This window comes from Natator depressus, chromosome 12, assembly GCF_965152275.1.
Source record: "Natator depressus isolate rNatDep1 chromosome 12, rNatDep2.hap1, whole genome shotgun sequence".
Lineage (NCBI taxonomy): Eukaryota > Metazoa > Chordata > Testudines > Cheloniidae > Natator > Natator depressus.
In genome coordinates, this window is record NC_134245.1 from 33,530,554 (window position 1) to 33,545,886 (window position 15,333).

Here is a 15,333-nt window from a genome sequence, read left to right on the forward strand (position 1 = left end):
TTTCAACATGCCCAGAGCACCAATTGACAGAAGGCCAGTACTGTCTTTCTGTGCAACAATGCTTGAAACTGCTTCTTTACTTTCTAACTAGAAAAGGCATTTCAACTCAACTAATATTTTGGGGCATGTGCTTAAGGCCCAGTTTTTTAAAGCTATTGAGGTGTTGCTGTGCTCAGCATTGCAATGCTTAATTGATTTAGGATCCTAAGTTTCATTCTCAAAAGGGATGTAGGCATTTAGGAGCCTAAATCCCATTGACGGTCAATCTCTAAAGCCCTTTTCAAAATTAGATTTAGGCTCCTAAATCAGTTAGGTATTGCAATGCTAAGTGCATCAATGTCTAAATACATTTAAAAATCTGGGCCTGAATCTAAACACTATCAAACAATGCACTACACATCTCACAGGCTATGTTAAGTTCCAGTGTTTATATTATATTACCTAAACAACAATAATCAGACACAAAAGTCTTTTAAAAAGTTTTTATTCAGTTTAAGATGTGTTTCTTAAGCAGTCATTATGCTGCTATCACAGATCTTGTTTACAAGATTGGAAAATTTTTGCCAGAAAAGAAAACCACAACCAAAGGAACATCAGAATTTTTTTTTTTTTGGAGGCAAGATATTGAGCAGATCATGATTCATACGTGTCAAAGTGAAAACACCACCCAATATAAATGCTTCTATTACAAAAACCTCTCTTTAAACAGATTTTATAAAAAAATAAAATTCAACGAAATGGATTTAATCTCTCTGTTCCTTTTTCAAAGTATTTTTAGAATTGTTAAAGAAATGTACGTTTCTGCAGACTATTTCTTTCAATTTAGAAAGTGTAAGGGGTTTCAATTTATACAGTAAAAAAAAACACTGAAAGCAGAATTGCTTTATAAGATTGGCCACAGCTCATCTTTAGCTGAAATACTTGCGTTCAATTACCATCATAAAATGTAAAGATCATTGCTCTCAAACACACGGGATAGCCATCTTACTTATGCACAATATTTAAACAGCTAATTGGCTTAGAGCCCCATGGTCAGTACAACTTGCTCAGACAGGAAAGGATGTATGACATCCATTATATATGTATCCACTTTGAAAGTATGTTTGTCATGTGGACAGCAGAAATTTTAATCAGAATAGACTTAGATTTTACACACGTACCTTACATTATTTGGTGGAAAATAAACACTCCCCAGTTCATGTTACTCTGACCTGTTGATGACATTTCTATTAGCTCCAATTGTGCAGTTCACATCAATCCTGGGGTTTTAAGAACATTTTCTTCGCTTTGCTAGGTCTCATGTTACTGTTCTCATCTTCACCCTGTAGCACACGCTGGTCTCTCTTTTTCAAGAATTTCTTCCCGATAGTTCTGACTAAGGTTTCATATCTGTTAAGATATTTAAATTAAAATACATATCACTATTCTTCATAAAATCAAAGCAAACTCGTGCACAGCAAGTCATAAATCCTATCAGCTATACCAATCTGTGGTGCAACAAAGGATTGCCTATGTCACTCCTCTTACAACACAGTGTAAGAGACACAGCTACTGCCTGTATCAAGATATCAGCATAATATTAAGGGGCCAATTTTGCTTTCTGTCACACAGAATGACACAGTAGAGAGCAAAAAGGTGTAGTGGAGCGTAAAAAATGGCCCCAAGTTATTTCCCCAGGAAGTAATGAAGCTACTCCATTGAACACTTTCTTCAAAATTCTTATTTAAAAATATCTTGTGCACAACACAAAAGTTTGCTCTTTTATAAACACCCTGATGAGAGTGCAGCAACACATCATCTCGGTAATTTTAACTATGCCATAAAACATAAATTACCTTCTGGCCATTTCTTCATCTGATACATCAGCCTCGGCTGTATCATCTGCTTCAATTTCTTCTTTCTTGTACCTAGAGTTCATTTGGATCATTAACTTCTGAAAATGAAATGGGAAATCAGTTTAACAGTTAACTCGTTCACAGAATTTCAATTATATAGATATTACTGATAAGAAATTCATTTTTAAAATGGACAAGCAAAACTCTGGGGGTAAAGAGTCCTAACTGAAGCTACTTTCCCTTCTTTGTAGTATGAATTTAGGGCTAGATCATGGATTTATCATGAGACATGAATAAAAGGGAGCACGCAGCCGTGCTTTGCTGGGTGAAGACAAGGGAATGAATGAACTGTGACTGGCTGCTTCCCCCTTGCTCCCCAGGATGGTAGTGGTGGTGATTCGCACCAGTGCTATACCTGGTGGAGCTTAGTTCCTCCTCTGTTACCCCACCTGTGCAGTGATTCAGATAGCTTGTGCAGGGGAGTGTCTTAGGTCCTCATACAACCCAGCATGGCCCTGAAAGCAGCTCATGACCCAGCCCTTACAAAACTTAAAATAATGAGTTTTGTTATAATTTTCCTGCATCTTAAAATTGTTCTAATATAAACACACCTATTTTTGGTTCCTTCCTTGTTTGCGCACCAGCACGGTGCCTGGCATCTGGGACTAGGTTTTCTTAGCACTCTTTACGATTGTTGCCATTTAAATGGTAATGCACTATCGATCGTAGTGGATAAATCTTTTAAAAAAGTTATGTAGTAGATCTGTTTTTTCATTGTCAAGTATAATCTAGTGTATATAATTCCCAGATCTTAAGGGTGGGTCAAATTTCAGAACTAAGCCACTTGAAAATGTTTATTTAGCAGGGAGAATCTGTCTGAAAAGCTTTACAATAAAATGCTATTTGCATTAAAAAAAAAAAAAAAAGCCAGTGAAAATGCCAACCCTGGTGAGACAGTAATCATAATTCCCCCTAAATCATATTAGATCTGAATTGAGCATCAGTAACTTTTCATCTTAGGCAGTTATTTAGCTGCGAGAGACAGATTAATGGCAGTCTTGTTGTTACTATTATAGCACCACAGACGTGTGAGACGTTGAACAGAAGTTAAAGACACCTCTGCTCAAAAGAGTTTTTATTTTAAAGGCATGATTCTGTAAGACCTTATTCACATGAGTAGTTTCCAGTCAACAGGGCTGACAGTTTGCAGGTTTGGGCCCTAAATTAAGCAGCAATATGATGACTAAAGATCCAGACTGGAAGAAAAGTGGGAGAGCAGTGAGATTGGGCAGTTGTTTTGCTGAGCAGTACATGGAACATGGAGGCTTTGTTCTTGGAGGGGAGGAAAATGTATAGGAATCATGAAACTATTGAGCTGGGGGGGGGGGGGGAGCCAGATATTTACCAGAAATAGCACTTTATTTATTTCCAAAATCTTGGCTTGAATCACAATCACATTGAATCACAGTGTGGAAATACATTTTATTTAAGACAGCGCCTGCAGAAAGCACTGCATTGACAGAGTACCAGCAAACAGCATGAGCTCCTCCATATCACCGGCATGTGTGTCTTAATGCTAATCTGGAGCCATCTCTATCTAAGTGGAGGATGGCAATTCAGACTCCAAACTCATTCAGCTGAGATAAACAACATGGGTGCCAATGGACGTTAGTGTGTGACATGGACTTGTGTCAATCTGGGACTGGAAAGACTCATTTCATAGTGCCAGACAGATTTCATCCCTCTTGACTTGGGTAAAAGCACCTCAGAGGTGACAGGCTCCATTTGTTCAAATGGATCAAACATATACAACACAAGTGAATATACCACTTTTCATCCACAGATTTTTTTTTTTTTTTTAAATTATTAGGACCTCTTTTCACAGCTGGATAAATCAGGCAGAGAGAAGTAAAGAGACTCGGACCAAGGTCACAGAGCAAATGAAAGGCAGAAGCAGGAACAAGTCTCTTAAGTACCAATCCAGTACCTAGGCTCTTACTGAGGCAGTGTGATCAAAAGTAAATACTCCCCATAATGTTGTATTTTCAGTACAGAATTGCAAACATTTAATAAAATAATTCAATCTGCTTTGCCTGCATTTTAATTTATTTTCAAATTCCTGCAATCAAACAGCTCTACTTCTAAAGGTTGAAAACAACAAGTGCAAGCACAGAGAGAGCATATTAACACATGAATTAATGACTGAGTATCAACAACCCAGTTAGAAGAGCTGCTGATTTTGCTGACCAGCAATGGGAATGTTGAATAGGAGGAAGAAGGGAAGTTGAGTTGGAAATTACCATTTTCATCCTACCTAGCGGAGCTCAGATTAGAAGCATGAAGATTGGACACATTTAGGCAATAATCCACTTTGTGCTATAAACTATATAAAGCTCAATTGACTCTCACTGAAGTCAACCAAAAGACACTTCTTGATTTCAGTGGAAGCCACATTGAGACCTAACTCCAATTTATAGTTTTTCTTTGTTACTAACTGGTGCGGTGCGTTGGTGCCACCCCCTCTGGCCAACTGTAGCCCAGCCCCCAATGGGGCTGTCTGTCTATTCATGGTGCCCAGGGGTCTGAAAACCCTTTCTTCACTCCCCACCCACTCCACCGGGTTCCAACTCAGGGCCCTCAAGTTAGGTAAGCAGGATCAGAGTTCTTCAACTCTGACAATGCCCTGAGCTTCTTCCTACCTTCCCCTGGATCTCTGCAGGTTCTCCAGCCTATTGGTCCGTTCATCCCCATCTGCTTCCCAGCCCTTTTTACCCTCCTAGCTGCTGTGAGGCTTCCAATCAGCAGTGGCTGGTAGTGCCTGTATTAACCCTTTGGTTGCTGGTCCAGTGTGGGGTACATACACTCCATGACCCTAACAGAAGTAGAACATTTGACAATACCTCAACTTCTGGATTGAACCCTTTAAAGGACATTCTGCCATAAAGTAGGTCTTCACATGGCATAAAACTTCTCTCTTCTATTATAAAACTCCTGCACAATAAACAAAGCCAAGTATTTGTCTGAACAGCATGTCTTAACATAGTCACAAGAACCAAAAGCAATAAAAAGCAAAACCAAAAAAATGAAGTGTCTTAGGCCGGGTCTAGGTCTGAAAAAGTTTGCCGGTATAAGAAATGTTGCTCTCCTCCTGCAAAAAAACCCAGCCAGACCCAAAAAACCCACCCAAACCAAAAAAAAACAAAAAAACCCCACAAATAAAAACCCTCAAAAAACCAAACACACAAACCCCCACACCCCTAGGTGACATTTCTATACCAGCAAATTTCTAGTGTAGAGCTGGCCCTAGTAGAGACTGATAGGAAATAAAACCATGTGGTTCTCTCTTCAAAGATTGTTTTCTTTTCTCTTTTAATGAACAAACCAAGAGACAAAAAGAAGTCCGCCCCCAGGAATTATCACATACATGTACTACAGAAGTGTTCCACCTTCTCATCCCCACCCTGCACACGTAAAATACTGAATATCAGTAACTTTAATCACATGTAATTAATTCTCTGAACTCCAGATGTTAAGAAGAGACTCCCTCTTGTTAAAAAAATTCCCTCTTTTAAAGGACAAAATAAACTATTTTTAAAATAGTTTTTTTTACTGTTTATAGCACCTCTTCAGAAGGCAGGAATGGAAGTTTGTGCCCTTACTAGAAGAGGTGTTCCTTATTGTTGCATCTCCATTAGGGATTGTGCAACTGGATATTCATGGATTGACCCTGTGCCTGAATGAAACCTTAATGAAATCAGTGAAGCTGCATGCAGGAGCCAGATTCTCTCTCATGGACTTGATTGCAAGATTGGGGCCTAATTTACAAGGTTTCAGCCATTTTTTTTTTAAAAAAAGCAAAAGCAGCATTAAATCACCTGATCACTAAAAAGAAAATAATTACATGGATACTAGGAAAACATACAGATGGAAAAAAAAAAGGGGGGGGGGGAGTAGGTCAAACTGTGGACTTATAAACCTTGAGAGTGGTTCCTTAGAATAAAATGCTGAATAAGTATGCTACACCTACCAATCTCACTATTTTACTAATGTCTACTGGCGACTAAGAGTTACTATTATTCTTGAGGTATTTCTTGGACAGAAAAGGATTAATAGACAACACTTTGTTTTGCCTCCCAAACAGTCCAGATATAAGTAATGGAAAAATATGACAAACTTACTCCTTTTCTTTGAGTTCTGGTAAATCCAGATACCAGTGCTCTTCACTGATTATCTTCTTTTCCTCCTCTTCTAGTTGTTTTTTGGTTTCTGAATCCAATCCTCTTTGCATGAACTGAAAGAAACGCACACAAAGATTTTTCTGCATGAAGTGTCTTTTCCCCATATGTGAGTTACAACTATTTAATAGGTTGCCTGGCATTTATTGTTCATGCAATATTTCATGAAAAAAGTTAGGAAGTTTTGCCTGACTCTTTTAAAAGTCAGCTCAAAGTTAGGGCAATTGCCAATGTACAGACAGAAACAACGGCAATATTAAAATTCAGTTGCATCACCACTTACATACCCAGGTGACCAGCACTCTAGTAACACTGGAGATATTTTTGACTTCCTTGGCTTGTTACCATCCTGCAATTCCTGGAGGTTTGGCAAAGGACTGAGGAAAATTAACTATTTCAAAGCTGTGGCTGCATACCAGATGCCGAATGGTTACACTCCACCACATAAAGCGGTCAGGGGACAAACTGGACCTGGCTTAGGCCAGGTTAGCATTTGTTTTTTTTCCGGTATTCTTTTGAGGGCGCCCCCTTGTCCTCCAGATTCTCAGATTTCATTAAAAAAAAAAAAAAAGTTTGACTCTAGCCCCCAAGGCTGCAAAGAGAGCCCTCATAGTAAACGAATGTTAGGCCTGGTTTTCACTTAAAAATTAGGCTATGTCTAACTTAAACCACTACAGCAGCACAGCTGCATCTGCGCTGCTAGAGTGCTTCAGCATAGCCACTCACTTCAGCGATAGTAGGGGTTTTCCTGCCACGGTAATTAATCTACCTCCCCAGAAGCAGTAGTTAGGTTGATGGAAGAATTTTTCCATTGACTTAGTGCTGTCTGCCCCAGGGATTAGGTTGGTTTACCTACATTACTCACGGGCGTGGATTTTTCACATCCATGAGAGACATAAATCGGTCATCCCAACTTTTTTAGTGTAGACCTAGCTACATTGTTAAGGGGTGAGAAAAATTCACACTGCTGAGTGCTATGGTTAAGCTGACCTCCCCCCCAGTGTAGATGCCACTCAGAGAGGTGGATTAACTACAGCAATGGGAAAACTGAAGGAAGTGTCTACACTATGGCCGTAGTGTAGATATGGAGTAATGCAATGATGTTTGAGGCGTTCACAGAGAGACTGGAACAACAGCTTGAAGAAGTGTGAGCTGCCCATTTCATCTCCATGAAGTGTTAACTCAACTGAGTTCAATTAAAAGTCAATGTTAACAATTTCAGTGACCAAACCATGACCAAACGTTGAAGGTTTACTTTCTCCAAAACGAGAAAAGCTATAAACATTTCTTTTTAAATTAATGCTCAGGGTTTGACATCACCACGATTGGAGCTGGGGCCTCAGTCCTGGTCTACAGACAACTTTTGTACCAGTATAAATATGTCTGTTAGGGGATGTGATTTTTTACCCACAGTAATACTGATACAACCCCTAGTGTAGATGTAATTATACTGCTATAGCTTATTCCCCTTCCCGAATGGGAACATTTATACCAGTATAATTAGGGCTCTACCAAATTCACAGTCCTTTTTGGTCAATTTCTCAGTCATAGGAATTTAAGAATAGTCAATTTCACGGTTTCAGATGTTTACATCTGAAATTTCATGTGTTGTAACCATGTGGGTCCCAACCTAAAAGAGTGTCGTGGGGGGTCACAAAGCTACTGTGTGTGCGTGTGGGGGAAAGAACACAGGACATATGAGGGTCATCACTTTTGTGGGGGGACAGGGCTGGCCAGGGCCCCATGGTTGGGGGGAGCTATGGTCCCTGCCCGCCATCCAATGGCCCCTTTAAATCTTGAGCATTGGGCTTGGAGCCGGGGAGCGGCAGGGCTGGGGGCGCCCCATCCAGCAGCTCCTACTGTGCGCTGGGCTCCTGCTGCTAGTCCCTGGAGCACCAGGGGAAGAGATACTACCAGGGCTCGGTCAGACCTACCTCCAGGAACCTCCCCTGGCCGCAGTAGGGGAGGGGCGGGGGCCGCTGCAGGGAAAGAGGAAGTCCCATCCCTCCCCAGCCCAGAGGGCACTAGCAGCTGGAGCCCAGTGCATGGTAGGAGCCCCCGGATAGCCAGATATCACAGGGGAGATCAGATTTCATGGTCCGTGATGCATTTTTCATGGCCATGAATTTGGTAGAGCCCTAAGTATAACTGCATTCATAGTGGGCGGGGGGAAGGGAGTTGGAGGAGAGGCAGGGGAGAGAGGTGTACCTCTGACTGCACTGGTAAAGCAGTACAACCTGTATTTAGACAAGCCCTTAGGCACATCCCTATCACACTTACATCTTTATCAGGCATTAGCCATGAGTACATCCAAACCTTACCAGAGAAGATGCCAGCAAAGCACAGCAGATCATGCATGACCCTATTTTAAACATCTGCACAATCTACTGTGACAAATCATTTTGGTGTCCCAAGTAGACAGAGATTGGCTTGTGGATGGAGATTGGAATGTGCCACTACTTCCCCACCCCCAAACAAACATATTTATAAATGGACAATCAGAAATTAAAAGTTGGTTTATCATTTTTCAGGCTATGCAAAACATTAAGTGTATTATTTTAATGATTTAATTTATATATTAATTCAATAGCATAGTCCGAAAAGTGATAAGCCACCTTAATTTCTCATGTTCCATTTTTACTGCTATATGTACCCAACTCTGTGTGAGTTTCTTAACTAAAGAAAACGGAGTTTTGTTTTCTGAAAGAATTCAAAAACATGTCAAAGCCTTACATTTAAAATTACAGTATCTGGATTTTCTCAGAAGTGAGTAAAATGAGAGAGTCTATGTGGAAAAACATGTTAATCAAGGAAACTGGTTAGCTAGACTTAAGTCTCAATGGGAGAAGTTTTATAATAAGCACCCAATCAATGTTCATTTTTATTGATTATGTACCTAAAAACAAATGATCTAGGAGATCTCTTGGATACAAATATCTGGTTACTTACATTTAAAATGATAAAAAAAAATACAGATTGCAATAATTGCAAAGCACATAAAACATGCCGAGTGTTTCTTTGGGTCAAAGTTTAGTCTCCATAGAAACACAGATGTAAGCCTTTGGTGAGCAGCGACTTGTAATTGTGCTAATTATTCTGCTACCTTTATGGAAAGTGAACTCTGCTACAACTGAGGACTGAACTGAGACTGTAAAACTCGTTTCACTTAGTACTTTGAAGGACTATGGCCCCAAATACCAAACTAAAAAAGGAACGGCACAACTAAAATGTAGCAAACAAGGCATGAAGTCTCTGCTATATTAAGTTATAAATATTTAATGAATATTTATGTTTTTAAAAAATTAATGGCAATTCAGCTTCTGTGTTGTTCGGCAGAAACAGAGAGAGCATCAATCATGCCAGTGTGTACTCTACTGAATTATGTGTTGCATTACACGACATGAACCAGAGTCCATTAGCCACTGAGCTGAGACTAATCTCACTTTGGACTTGATGCTAGAATCACAATTCCAAGGGCGATGGCTAGGTCAGTACTTTATTAATATCCCTCTCTCATGCTACTACATTTATGAGTTGTTAAAAGAGTGGGGGAGGGGGGGAAGAGGGAGGGACAATGGTCTAAGTTAACACCGTTATAGGATATTAAGCCAGAACTGGCCAGAAAAATCAGTGCACAACAAAATCCAAGGCTAGGAAATATTTCAAGTCAAGGCAGCTCAACCAAATGTGGCAAGCAAAGGGAATATTTTAAATTAAAGATATAAAGAAAAAGAGTTTGAACACTTATGTTCATGATAAAGAGGCCAGCACAGATAGCTCATGGGAAGAAAAGAATTTTCAGATGGTTTCCAGCAAAGAAATCCCCGTTTTGCTTATGCAAGATTTTGCTGAAATAAGGAAGGTAGTTCACAGTATGTTTCTGGATCAAAACAACAGGCACCCTATAGTTCATAAAACCACTGGATACTTCTTATGGGAGTCTAACGAGTTAGATGTTTGGCTACAAGTGAAGATACCGTGGTACTCAAGATAGTGTTATAAATGCCATTTCACCAGGGGTTAGCACAGCCATTTTTTCTAGTGTTTGTAGTACAACTACCGAGTGGAACTTCATGTCATCAGTTTAGTAGTTACAACAGAAGAACTATGGATTTTCTTTAGCCAAACCTTCTAATGTCATCATTGCCAGTGCCATGTTGTTTAGTATATTTCTAGAGTGCTAACAATGAACATCTGAGAAAGCTGGAGAACTGATGAAGAGAGCAAGCGAAGCTAGAATTACGTGATGCGAACTATTCCTTAAAGGGTCAATGATATATACCTTTAAAAATTCTTAACAAGGACAAGAGGGGCATTCACTACATAACTGACCTTATAAACCAAAACAAATAAGAAAAATGTAAAGAGAAAAGCTGGATGAGGTAATATCTTTTATTGGACCAACTTCTACTGGTGAGAGAGATAAGCTTTCAAGCTACAGAAAGCTTTTCTTCAGGTGTGGCTTGAAAGCTCATCTCTCACCAACAGAAGTTGATTCAATAAAAGATATTACCTCACCCCGACCTTGTTTGTCTAATATCCTGGGACCAACATGGCCACATGCATACAAGAAATATTTAAGTCAGTTAGTGAGGTGAAGAGGAACATAATTTGAAATGACAACAACAAGACAAGGCAAATTTAAATGTGTGGCCTTGTTTATCCTGGGAAAATGTACTGTGGTAGAAAAGGTGTTAACTAATAAAATTAAAATACAATTTTGCCTTTAGTGCAGACAAGGACAGTTGTGTTTAAAACCATATTAGATCATTGTGATTAACCCTAGGTTTCTACATGCACGTCCCTTGCCAAGTATTTTCTACCGGTGACTTATGATTCATTCATTAATTTGCTGAGTCAGGGTCTCACTTACTGTACAGGACCCAGTCCCGAATCAGGCAAATTTCCACCTAGATCAGGACTCCAGGTGTGGGTCCTGAATCATGCAACAGCAGCAGACACTGTGAGCCCATCTCCCCTTCCATCCACCCAAAATCTCAAGGAACATTTAATCCTCATCCCTCATTATGTTATTTGACCACTGTTTTCAAGATGGGTTTTCCTACACTACGTATTTACTACAGAATTCTTACAATAAGTTTTTGGTTTATATTGTATTTACATGTTTTTATCTACACAGATGAGCGTACCACCCTGTGGCTTATGTTATACTTTGGTTTAGCTTATATACACCACTGGTGTCTATGGCTCCTACAGGCCTGATGACATGTATCCCTTTGCACTGGCTCAGGACAAGGGCCCTCATTCCAGAAACAGCACACAGCACTTTGATTCAAGCCCCTTGTCCAAGCTGGCTGGCCTGGCTGTGGAAAAGTCTGTAGCAGAGAAGGGGGTGCTGGTTATAATATCATGTCTCTTCCTTGTTTACACTGCAAAAGCCATCTTATGACCTAGCTCTGCCTGTGTTTAGTCTCCCACCTCCATACCCTTCAAACATGCTCTTCTCCATGTCCTTCCAAGCCCCGAGACGCCCTCAGCTTCCCATCGCCCCATATCACTTAGTCTCATGTAGTCTTTTAACCCCTCCCCCCATACTTCCAAGTACAACAGCAAACAGCAATATACAAATGCCTAGACAGAAACACAAATCCTCACCCTCAGCTTCCATGCCAGCTCCCCAATCCCAATGCCCTGCTCCCTATCCTCTCATCTCTGGAGAGCCCTAACTAGTTCAGCTTCCCCACTGCCAAGGTCATCTCCCCTGCTACCCTAAAGAGGCATTCTTCCCCATCCGCACCACCCCTGGGAATGGTCTCCTTTCTGTGACTCCCCAATTCTTTCACAGTGGGGAGCAATGCTAAAGCACCCTGGAAAATGTGTGTGGGGGGGGAGGGGCGTTATCATAATGGGGGAGCAGTAGTTTTGGTGAAACAGAGCATAATGTGTATTCTTCAGGAACCTAGGTAAATTTAAAACAAAATGTTTTTCTGGGTCTGTGACCCCTCGTGACCACCCTCCCCCTCAAACACGTCTCCCCCATACGTCTCATGCCATGTGCAGAATCCTCCCAGATCTCTTCCCATGAGCCCAAATCCCAGTGCAACCTGCCCTTCCTCCCCTCCAAGCCTCCTAAATACCTACCCCCCCCCCCCGCCCTACACATCAGGCCTTTGCCTTACAGCCCCACAATCCACCCAGGGGTCACCAACCCCAAACCTTGCTCCCTAAGCCAACAGTCCCAGCTCTGCCACCAGGGTAGGCTCCCCCAATCACCTCTCCACCTGGGAACCCCTCCCCCATCCCTCCCTAGGGGGGCAGCTTACCCCTCAGCCCCCCCACCTGATTTCAACTCCCCTCACTCCCTCTCCCAGAGCCCCCAGCTCTCCCCATTCCCCACTGCCCCCAAACCCTCCCCAGGGGGCATCTTGCTCCATACACCCCCCATCACCCGACCCCAACCCCCCATGCTCTCCCTATCCTGCCCCCCACGCTCTTCCCCAGGGGCCCCAGCTCTCCCCTCCCCCGGGGTAGGCTGCCCCACACGCCACCTAACATCCCTCACTCGGATCAGCCCCGCAACCCGCCCCTCCGCCCGGCCTGCCCCTGCCCGGGCTCCCAACGGCGGCCCCCCCGCCCCGCGGCCCCGCAGCCTCCCCGCGCCGGGAGCCGCCGCCTCTCACCTTCATGCGCAGCAGGTTCTTGGACAGCTTGGTCTTCACCTCCCCGGCCATTGCGGTGCCGGGCCTGGGCCGCGGGCGGGCCCCGCTCGATCCCCGCCCTCCCCTGCTGCTGCAGCCGCCTCCTGAAGCCGCGCACAGGCCGCCACGCGCACAGGCCGGGAGCCGGCGGGGTGGGCAGGGCCAGATTTCCGCCCAGGGGCCTCTGCGGCCGGGCTGGAGCGGGCGGCGAAGCCGCCGCGCAACTGCGATGCGACTGGCTCGGCCCAGCCCGCCCCACGGGCCTGGGGCCGCTTCAAGCGGGTCTGGGGTGTTTTACAGCGGAACGGGGCACCCCCTTCCCCCCGAGCCTGGCGTCTGCACGGGGACAGGGAGTGGGGCTCAGACAGAATGGGGAGGACCCTCCCCCCCGAGCCTGGCTCTCATCGGAAGGGAGAGGGGCTCAGATCCCACCTGTAGCAAACTCGCCTGAGCCTGACTCACATGGGGGGACAGGGATGGGGGTCAGACCACCATAGATGGGCAAGGGTCCCCCAGAGCCTGGCATAGATATGGGGGAAGCTGGGAGCAGAATTCAGGCACCATGGGGTGGGGGGGGGAGGAGACCCCCTAGATACTAGCTCACATAAGGAGCAGGGATAGGGTTGCCAATTTTGGTTGGATGTATTCCTGGAGGTTTCATCTCATGACATAATCTTTAATTCCTGGACGCTCCAGGGCAATCCTGGAGGGTTGGGCTCAGATCCCCCACAACAGCAACCCTACCAAACCTGGCTCATGTGAGGGGCGCACAGAGGTGGTATGTGTGTGTGGGCTCCTTAAAGCCTGGCGCACACATGGGCAGGGGCATGGAGAGGCTTACACACCTTGGGAACAGGGACCCACAGATCCCAGGTCACGAAGGGGAGTCATGGAGAGGGGCTCAGACCCTCCCAGATAGGTAAGTCCCCTCCAGAACCTGGCTCACATGAAGGGGGAAGGGAAGGTGGGGGTCACATAGCTGTCGCTGGGGGGTGGGGGGCTATAAAGTGTGACACACATATGGCTGGGGAATGTGAGTCTGACAGGTGCCCCTGCCCCCTATTCTTCCCCAGTCCTCCTGTCACTCACCCCCATTTCTTCTTTCCTCTTGTTCCATCCTCTCCTCCTACATCCCTTAGTCTCCCTCCTTTCTCCATCCTCTGATCTCCCAGTTCCTTTCCCTCTATTCCCACCTCCCCTCCCAGTGAGAATTTGCTTATGTAGTTTATTTTCTTTTCAAAACACAGTTTTAGCACCTTCTCAATATTCTGCTGTACTCAGAACAAGAATCCTCATTTGACAGAGGCATATTGGAACAATATTCCTGTTTTGTTTTTTAACTGTAGATTTCTGCTCGGAGCTGGATTCAAACCTCACAGTACCTGGGATTCTATTCAGATTTAATAATTGTTAGAGCCCCTCAGAGTCACCCAAGTTCTAGGGGTGGTAATTTCTCAGATAGTTAGCCTGTCTCTCTGCATATGCTCAGTGTACTCCATTAGGATTGCAAATGGACCCGCAAGTCATAGCATGCCTAGCTGAAGAAGCAAATTCTTTTTCAAAGAACATTTTCGTTTATCCTTCCCCCCGCTTCCCCCCCCCCCCCGGTCCCTTAAGGGCCCCCACTCCAGGCTGCTGGCTCGTCAGCCATCATCTCTCTTGGGTAGAGACTCACATCTCTCTCCCTCCTGACTGGGCTTTTTTTCTGGGCTGCACAGATCCCTGCCTACACTATGTTATTCCCAGCAAGCCAAACGGCTTAACCAGGCCAACGTTTGTGCTTCGCTTTCAATTTGAAAGTTATGAACGATGTAATTGCCAGCAGTTATAAGTTACCACACAGATTTTTAGAAGTAAGTATATTTATTCTTAAGGTGAAAGCATTACATAGAAAACATATTAAAAACAATAAGAGTTCCTACATGCATGCAAAACCTTACCAGAGGTAACCCATGAGGTCTCAGTAGGCCAATACCTTCCAATACCCCCCAGGAACGATTGGGGCCCCCTGTGGCCAGAAGGTCCTGTCCATTTGCTGGATCAGAAAGGTCATGTACCAGTTTAAACCCAGGCTATTTATCCAAACTTCTTTCTTTGTCTGTTACTCTCTGGGGAATCCAGTTTGAACTGGTATACCTGAGCCTTTCCAGATAGTGGTACTTCTCTGGAGGTGTTACAACCTGAGTGAATTTGCCTAAGCACTCCCCCTTCCCCTCCACCCCATACGTGGCCAGCCAGAACGTCAGGCTTTGCAGTTTTCTAAGCACAGGGATAGTTCCTTGCACCCCTTGTGGGGCAGGGAGGTTTCAGGACCATGACCCAGCCCAATAGGGAGCTCCAGGACAGTTGTGCCATCCCAGAGCTCCCACTGGGTTGCGGCCTCTCCACACCACAATCCACTGCTTTACCTAACTGAGCCCCAGCTGGTGTAAGTAGTTGTATAATGATTTACTCCAAATGAAGATCTGGCCCAGTATGTTCAAGTCTGAAGCGCTCTGTTTTGTAGTCAATACAGCATGGTAGATGTTATGTTTATTTAGAGAGGCAGAGATTGTAAAAAGGGTGCCTCAAGATATGATCTACTTGGGCCATAAAAAAGCATCA

General features: G+C 43.8%; 1 protein-coding gene across 1 annotated transcript; it reads right to left on the reverse strand.

The window, feature by feature from the left end:
- Nucleotides 1–523: 523 nt before the first annotated feature.
- Nucleotides 524–12,914, reverse strand: MPHOSPH6 (M-phase phosphoprotein 6). The gene is made up of 5 exons (XM_074969184.1): nucleotides 12,712–12,914; nucleotides 6,014–6,126; nucleotides 4,736–4,826; nucleotides 1,836–1,933; nucleotides 524–1,389 (listed from the first exon to the last, which is right to left on the reverse strand). Exons 1-5 carry the CDS (start codon nucleotides 12,760–12,762, stop codon nucleotides 1,254–1,256), a joined length of 489 nt encoding a protein of 162 aa, XP_074825285.1. The 5' UTR covers nucleotides 12,763–12,914; the 3' UTR covers nucleotides 524–1,253.
- Nucleotides 12,915–15,333: the final 2,419 nt, after the last annotated feature.

Bases quoted from the DNA above. Each gene is read 5' to 3' on its own strand.
- MPHOSPH6 (XM_074969184.1), bottom strand. From the start codon at position 12,762: ATGGCCGGGGAGGTGAAGACCAAGCTGTCCAAGAACCTGCTGCGCATG. The intron at 4,827-6,013 runs GTAAGTTTGTCA...TTTATTGTGCAG, and splicing joins CCAGAACTCAAAGAAAAGGA to GAGTTTTATAATAGAAGAGA. The intron at 1,390-1,835 runs GTAATTTATGTT...ATATCTTAACAG, and splicing joins GATGAAGAAATGGCCAGAAG to ATATGAAACCTTAGTCAGAA.